At 39.0% G+C, this 8,321-nt stretch overlaps 1 protein-coding gene across 1 annotated transcript; it reads left to right on the plus strand.

Moving 5' to 3' along the window:
* The first annotated feature begins 46 nt into the window (after nucleotides 1-46).
* Nucleotides 47-4,192, plus strand: LOC122077949 (trimethyltridecatetraene synthase-like). Its single transcript, XM_042643835.1, has 3 exons — nucleotides 47-143; nucleotides 1,386-1,696; nucleotides 3,333-4,192. Exons 1-3 carry the CDS (start codon nucleotides 47-49, stop codon nucleotides 3,987-3,989), a joined length of 1,065 nt encoding a protein of 354 aa, XP_042499769.1. The 3' UTR covers nucleotides 3,990-4,192.
* Nucleotides 4,193-8,321: the final 4,129 nt, after the last annotated feature.

Raw genomic sequence — 8,321 nt, forward strand, 5'->3', positions numbered from 1 at the left:
TAATGACCTTCTTGATAATATTCCCAGAGTGTTGGAGGAGGAGGACATGGCAGGATTGGAGATTGTCCCGAGTGGGGACGAAATAAAACAAGCTGTTTGGGATTTAGATCCTGTAAGCTCTCCAGGTCCTGATGGGTTCCCAGGTAGTTTCTTCAGGCGATGTTGGGCTATTGTTGAGGGTGATTTTTGCAGGGCAGTAAAAAAATTCTTTGAGGAAGGGCGGCTTCCTAAAGGAATAAATAATTGCTTTATTTCCTTGATCCCCAAAGTTGAGGGGGCGGCCTCTCTAGATAGGTTTCGACCTATATGTATGGGGAATTTTTATTGCAAAGTGATATCAAAAATTCTATCTTCAAGATTACTTGTTGTTTTGCCTAAATTGATTTCGGAAGAGCAAGGCGCTTTCCAGCAGGGTAAAATAATTTCAACAAATATCAGCCTCGCCTCAGAACTGTCAAATTTGATGCATTCTTCAGTTAGGGGTGGTGGAATGGGTCTGAAGCTCGATGTTCAAAAGGCGTATGACTCTCTAGCTTGGGAATTCCTCTTTGCAGTTCTGTGCAAATTTGGGTTCTCATCTAGGTGGATTTCTTGGATTCACAACCTTCTTCTATCCTCCAGAGTATCAATTTTGGTGAACGGTGGCCCGGTGGGGTTCTTTGGGGTTGGTAGAGGTCTCCGACAAGGAGATCCTTTGTCTCCCTTTTTATTTATTCTAGCAGAAGAGGTTCTCTGTCGAGGTCTTAGAAGCATGGTTCAGAATGGTTTGATAAAGTCTCTTCCTGGGCCTCGAGGTGTGTTAACTCCCTCCCATTTATTGTTTGCTGATGACATTTTCATTTTCATTAATGCATCTGCTCAGTTTGTCAAAAATCTTAAGGCTTTTCTTGATAAATATCAGGCATTCTCTGGCCAGATATTTAATCTAGAAAAAAGTAGTTTGTTCTTTGGAAAGGTTGCCCCTCACAGGAAACATTTTATAAGTACTTTTATGGGAATCCAATCTGCAAGGCAGCCTACTAAATATTTAGGTGTGGAGATCTTCAAGGGGAGAGTTCAACGGGACCACATGTTACCGCTGATGGATAAAATCAAGAAGAGGTTATCGGGATGGAAGGGTCGGATTCTCTCCATGGCTGGTAGGGTGGAGCTGGTTAAATCAGTGATTTCAAGCATACCAATTCATAATTTCGGGATTTATTGGTGGCCAGGAAGCTCAATAAAATTAGTAGAAAAGTGGATGCGAAACTTCATATGGTCTGGTGACATGGAGACAGGGAAGAAGATAGTGGTGAAGTGGGATGAGGTATGTAAACCTACCAGGGAAGGCGGTCTTGGCATTAGGAGGTTGCGAGATGTTAATTTTGCATGCCTGTGCAAATTAGCATGGCAAATCAAACATGGAAATTCTCTAATGAGTGTTTTCTTTCGTGCTCGTTTTCTGAAGATTGATGGTTCGCTGAAAACTACCTACCTTTCCTCTTCGATATGGCCTGGTCTTAAAAAGGTGTGGTGGTGGGTACAGTCTCATGAGCAATGGACTGTTGGGAATGGTCAGAGGATAAATTTTTGGAAAGATAGCTGGCTGGGAAAGAAGTCTATTGAGGAGATGTATGGTTTGCAGTTAGATATCTTTGATTCGATGCAGGCAAAGGTTTCTGATTTCATTTGCCAAGAGGAGTGGAATTTTCCCCAGGTGAGCTCTGAATTTTTTCAAAATATCTTTGATCAGGCCAAGGATATCATAATTTCAGATCTGGATGATATTTGTCATTGGGAATTAAATTCATCTGGAGTTTTTACAATAAAATCGGCTTGGGACAAAGTAAGACGGGAATCGCCAAAGGTGGGGTGGTATTCATTGATTTGGAATTCTCATCTTCAGCCTCGCCAATCGGTGTTTGGATGGAGAATGTTGAAAAATAAGCTTGCTACTGATGATAATGTGAAAAAGAGAGGGGTTCCATTGCCATCTCAGTGCACTCTCTGTGGCATAGCGGAAGAGTCAATAAATCATACCATGTATGGATGCTCTTTTGCAGTTTTCATGTGGCAGAAATTTTGTTGTTGTTTTGGGTTTAGGTGGCCTGGATTTGAAGGAGTTGAAAGTTTGATAGCTTGGTGGAAAGATCAGGCCAAGAAGACCATCTTTAAAGGGGTGTGGCTGAAGGGTTTTGTTTTAATCCCTTACTTTACTTGGTTGGAGAGGAATGGAAGAAAATTCGAAGGAATCTCAAAATCAAAAGAGCATTGTTTTGGACAAGTGAAGAGAGAAATTAGCTGCCAAGAGCTGGTTCATTCAGGGGCAGCCATCTCAATTTCGGATCTTATCACTGCAAGAAGATTGGGTATTTCAGGAGTGCGGAGAAGGCCTCGGGAAATCTTCAATATTTTCTGGTGCCCTCCTAATCCAGGTTGGATAAAAATCAATTCGGATGGTTGCTCTATTGGTAATCCAGGGAAGTCTGGAGCAGGGGGAATCCTTCGCAATGAAAAGGCAGAGGTAGTGGCAAATTTCAGAAAATTTCTAGGAACTCGCACAAATTTTGAGGCTGAATTTTTAGCGCTTATGATAGGGATTGAATTAGCTAAGCAGCATAATGTGAAACGGCTCTGGATAGAATGTGATTCAGTTGCAGTTGTGACTATTTTTCAGAAGAGGCAAAGTCCATGGATAGCTCGGCAAAGATGGATAAATTGTATTTCTTATTTGGAGGATGTGGAATGGAAAATAACGCATTGCTATAGGGAAGCAAATTCAGTGGCTGATTTTTTGTCAAAGTCAGCTGCTCGTTTTGAAGTGTCAGAGCCTATTTCAATTTGGCCAACCCTGGTTCAAATGGAATTAGACATGGATGCATCGGGTCGGCCTAGGTTCAGATTCACCTAGGAATTTCTTCTCTTTCCAGATTTTTTGTTTTTGGTGGAGTTGGGTAGTTGCGTAATTCTGCTGATGGCAATGCCGAAGGTGGAGTTTCTGCTTCTCCCTCTCTTCTTAGTGTGAGTGTTGGGTATTTCTCCCTTCCTCATCTGATGTACTATTTTTTCTTTTTTCTTCATTTTCTTTTAATATACATGACTTTTTAGCGAAAAAAAGAAGAACCCTTGTCTTATTTTCATTACTCAGATAAACAATTGGGTCAGTATCTCATTGTACAAGGAACCAGCTCTCATTGCCTCACTTCACAGTTGTGCTAGCTAGAGTTTTCTCAAGCCCAAGCCCAATCGCTTATATGTTTGTTGGGCTATAATAGTGGGTCTTGCGTCCAGCCCATCTTGGAGATTCAGTTGCAACCGAAATAATTTTCTCACCCAATTCTCCTAATGTATGATTTGTTTCTATTGATTTGATCCTTCAGGAACTATTCGCAGGTAGCACTGAGAGCTCTATAGTCTCAGTGGAATGGGCTCTCTCTGCGCTCTTGAAAAACCCAGAGATCTTCAAAAGAGCAACAGAAGAGTTGGATAGGGTAGTGGGGAGAGAAAGATGGGTTCAAGAGAAAGACATCTCAAACCTACCATACATTGATGGCATAGTGAAGGAGACAATGAGAATGTATCCAGTATCACCACTGCTAACACCCCACCAGGCTCAAGAAGATTGTGAGGTTGCTGGCTATACCATTCTAGCAGGAACCAGAGTACATGTTAGCCAATGGACTATAGGGAGGGACCCAATGCTATGGGATGCACCGCAAGAATTTCGTCCTGAGAGGTTCATTGGGAAAACAATTGATATAAAGGGACGCGATTTCGAGCTGTTGCCATTTGGATCAGGGAGGAGGATGTGCCCTGGCTATGTCCTTGGGCTAAAGATGATTCAATCATACTTGGCTAACCTCATACATGGGTTCCTGTGGGAATTGCCAGGTGAGATGCAACCCAAGGACTTGAACATGGATGAACTTTATGGTCTTTCCTCACCTAAAAAGATGCCGCTAATCGCAGTGGCTGAGCCTCGACTTCCGGCTCATCTCTATTGTGGTTGATTCTATTTCAGTTCCTATAGACTCCTGGCAATGTAAACTAAAAATACCCCTTGTATAAATTGTGTTTGCTGAGATTGATCACAGGCCATCTAGCATATATACTTCAAAGTAGTGTTGTAAACTTAACCACATATGGATATAGGCGCTCTAATGAACCACGTATGTATATTTTTTTTCTGCCTATCTATCGTTTACTCTTATTACATTGTGGTGCAAATTGGTTTTCAGTGTATTTGTTTCTTTGTTTGCGATGGTATTTAATATGTTCCTAACAGAAAACTAAAGATGGTAGTTAATATGTCGAGCACTACACTTGAGGTGGAGAGATTTGATGGGCGGGAAGACGTGAACGGATCATTCTTGTACTTCCTTGGTCCGTGGATTTAAAATCTATTAAATGAAGAGAGATAAAATTGATTTTAAATTAATCCCCGGATCAGGGTCGTTCTCATACATTCTTCTATGTGAACCTGATCCACTCTCCCGGAAGACTACCTTTAGCTTGTGGCAAAGAGAGTAAAAAGATATCACCACCTTTTTTAGATATCACAACTTTTATGTCTTCGAGGCCAACTAGGATCTATACAAGGGGCTAACAGAAGAGTCAAGGGAAGGACCCATAGAGGGATCAAAATGGGGCCTAAGAGAGCCACAGACCTTCTTGGAAAGTAGGAAAGATACAAATACTTCTTTGAGTTAAGATACTGTCCGTGAAGCACCCTCTAAAGGGAGAATTGGCAACCACTTCCTACCATAGTTTTTAGTAAAGTTTAAGAATAATAATAATAATAATGATAAAAAAATAATCATTACTGCTAATAGTGCCATTTACTAATAATAAATGTCTTAAATTTATAGACTTGAATGGCTTGCGTAAGACTAATTTGTGAGGCTTCTCCTTGGTTCTAACATAATACAAACAATATTTATAGGGGAATGAGCTTGTACCTCAATGGGTTGTGCCAGCCATAGGTCTAGCGTAAGATGCAGGAGGTAATGGGGTCAAACCTCTGCCCATCCCACCTTATCTACCTCTACCGCTCCTCCCTGGCTATGGGCCCCTTGTCTATAGGCTCTAGATGATGATTGACTGGTAGTAAAAAAAAAATAATAATAATAACAATAATACATATATATATATATATATTTGAAAAGATATGATGAGTACATTTATATGTGAAATCTAGTGTAGTAAAACATGCATTTTACATATTTAGAATAGAGTTATCTTGGGTTTTACTCTCTTTTTGCAGGGTTTATAATTTTAAGGCCTTAAGAACTATCGGGTGCTATATCTTCAATTTTACACATAAAGAGGTCCTATGTCTTTTCATAGTTGCGAAGAGGACGAAATTCTGAACAAGATGGACATGTTCAATTGCAAGTACACATTCGTTTGGTCAACTGTACAAGTGATTATTCTTTTCGGGCCAGAAAAAGAATAATGGATCAGAATTGAACCGAGATGCAATACCAGCCCATCTGCAGTTGTCCCAAGGGTATAAGGAATATTTCAAATGCCAACAAGGATTGATGGATCACATCCTTAAGTGATTGAAGATTTGTTTTTGGTAACAACAACTACCTAGCGTAGTTGGTAAGTTGTGGTGTGCAAAATCCCTTCCTCATTAGGAGGTCTCAAGTTCGAACCTCTTAGCTACCATTTTGTTGAGTTTTTTTTAGAAGATTACGCAAGGTTGAAGAAGAGAGAGAAAATAAAGAGAAAAAATAGGAAAGAAGAAAAAAAAAAAAAAAAGACAAGGGCATGGATGGAATTTTCCATTAAAATAGAATATTGTCCAAATTCAAGCAAGAAAAATCGGCCAAAGGGGGTTTCTTGTGCAAGAAGAGAGAAAAATAGAAAAAGGGAGAAAAAAAAGGAAGAAAAAGGCAAGAAAAATCGTGGGAGATCTCTCTCCACACGTTTTCTCTCTTCTCTCTCCTCCACTTCATCAATAAGATAAAAAAAAATTCTTTTTTTTAGAAGCTAAAATCATTAGCTTCTCTCCCCCATTCTCTATATAATAGAATTAACATAAGGGGAGGAGGCACTTCATTCTTCTTCTAGGGTTTTTTCTTAGTTGCTCTATCTCTTTCTCTAGTTTTCTCTTTCTCTAGCTCTAGTTCTAGGTTTATGCTTTAAACACTTTTGTAAATTCTTTTTATTCAATTAATGCAAGCACTTTTGTTTTTTATTCAGTCTTTTATTTTTATTGTTTAAACAATTGAAGTTGTAATTTTCAAGTTCTAGTTCTAGGCTTAGTTCTAGGTGATAAGAATAAGCTATGAAGCATGTCTTTCAAGTTCAAAATTATTTTTTCTTTAGATTTGTTTTCTCTGGTACTAGAAATTTCAGATTTGGTTTATTCCAGATCTAGTTTTTAGTACTGGTAGTATCTCAAATCGATCAAGTTTTTCAGTTCAAGGGTTGAAATTCAAGTAAGTAGACTCCTTCAGTAGTCTTCTCTCCCCCCTCTCATTCCCTCTTCTGACTACCTTTTCTTTCTTAATTTAGGATTTTAATTTCAGTTATTATATTATTGTTATCCCTTTGCCCCAAGGTTCATGGCTAGTGTATGTATTGGCTTTGCCCCTCCTCGTCATAGAACCATCATTTTATTGTTTTTATTTTAATTGTCTCCCTTTCTCTAAAGCCAAGTAGAGTAACCCTTGTAAGAGTGACTCTTTGGTCAAGTAGGGAAGCTTATATTATGATGCATCCCTCAGGCTAAGTAGAGAAACTTACTTGTGAGTCTCTCTCTAGCTTTATCCCTTATTTTATTTTATTTTTATTTCAACATTTTTTTTCTTCATTTGTTTTTTAATTGCATGGAGTGTTTATTTTCAGCTATTTATTTATGTAAGGGAAAATACCTTTTTTGGTCTTTTTCTCTCTTTTCTCTTCTATCCTTCCTTCTCACCTTTGGCCTACCTTGGATTGAATGGCCTCCAAAGCATGGTCTGGTGACTATTGGGGGGATGGGGAAAGCATGATTTTTGGAGTCGCCATCTAAGATTCACGGCCTAGAACCCTGTGGTGGAGCCCAATTTTGATCGAGGGATCGAGCTCGAATAGGGGGTTGGTTCCCTGCGAAAGGAAGGAATCCCCTAATTTGACTTCATACCTTGGTCTGTTCCAGAGATAGGGGTCCGTGTCAGGTTACGAGTGTGGGAAGGTGTTAGACACCCACCTCACCCAGAATTCCCGGTCTTTCGACTTGAAACTTGGATTTCGAATATTCTCCCCCCAAAATTTTAACAGTCTAAGCTAGCACAATTCTCTTACATGAAATATCGCAAACATATATATATATATATATATATGAACTGGCTTGAAAGAATTCTACATGAAATAATGAAATTTACATAAAATAATGAGAAATGCAGCTATTTTACCTACATATACGTGCCATGCTCTATGACAGGAAAATCATGATCGTTATTTTATGTGAGAAATACATGCGATAACATATAAAATGATGAAACAAACTACATTTGATGGATAGATGCTAAAATTAAGGCATGAAACTACAACGGTAAATCCTTATTTTATGAAATAAACACGTAAAACAAATATATACAGAACTGAGGCAAATAAAATTGCAATAGAAATTGCAATATAATATTCACATGATAATGATTGATGAAAATGGTGAATATTTTGATAATTTCCCTTGACTTAGAGGTAGCGATTTAATTTTTTTTTTTCTCTTTCTTGGAGAAATTAAAAACTTCCGGCACCTGGGTAAGAAAGTTGACAAGGCTTTTTGCTAGGGTGTGACCATGGATTCTGGTTTTCGGGAATCTAAATAGGACTTCCATACTATATTTCTAGAATCGGAATCAACTCTGGAAATTTAGGCAGGGCTTCTACGCCATATTCCTAGGGTTGGAATTAACTCGGGAATTTTATGCAGAGCTTCCATGCCATATTTCTAGGGTTGGAATCAGGTCAGGAATTTTGGGTGGAGCTTCCGCACAGTATTTATAGGGTTGGAATTAGTTTAGGAATTTTGGACAGAGCTTCCGTGCCATTTTTCTAGGGTTTGAATCAGCTCAGGGATTTTGGGCAGAGCTTCCGTACCATTTTTCTAGGGTTGGAATCAGCTCAGGGATTTTGTGCAGAGCTTCCGTGCCATTTTTCTAGGGTTTAAATTAGCTCAGGGATTTTGGGTAGAGCTTCCGCGCAATAACAAAAATATTGAATTTTAAAAAGAATTTGAATAGGAGTTTGATACTAACCTGATATGCACAACCTGGACAACCTGGGCTTTGGGCTTCTGGCAACTTCAGCTAGCTTAGGATTCTTCCCTCTTTTTCTTTCTTCTCTCT

The sequence above is a fragment of the Macadamia integrifolia genome, chromosome 5, assembly GCF_013358625.1.
Source record: "Macadamia integrifolia cultivar HAES 741 chromosome 5, SCU_Mint_v3, whole genome shotgun sequence".
Classification (NCBI taxonomy): domain Eukaryota; kingdom Viridiplantae; phylum Streptophyta; class Magnoliopsida; order Proteales; family Proteaceae; genus Macadamia; species Macadamia integrifolia.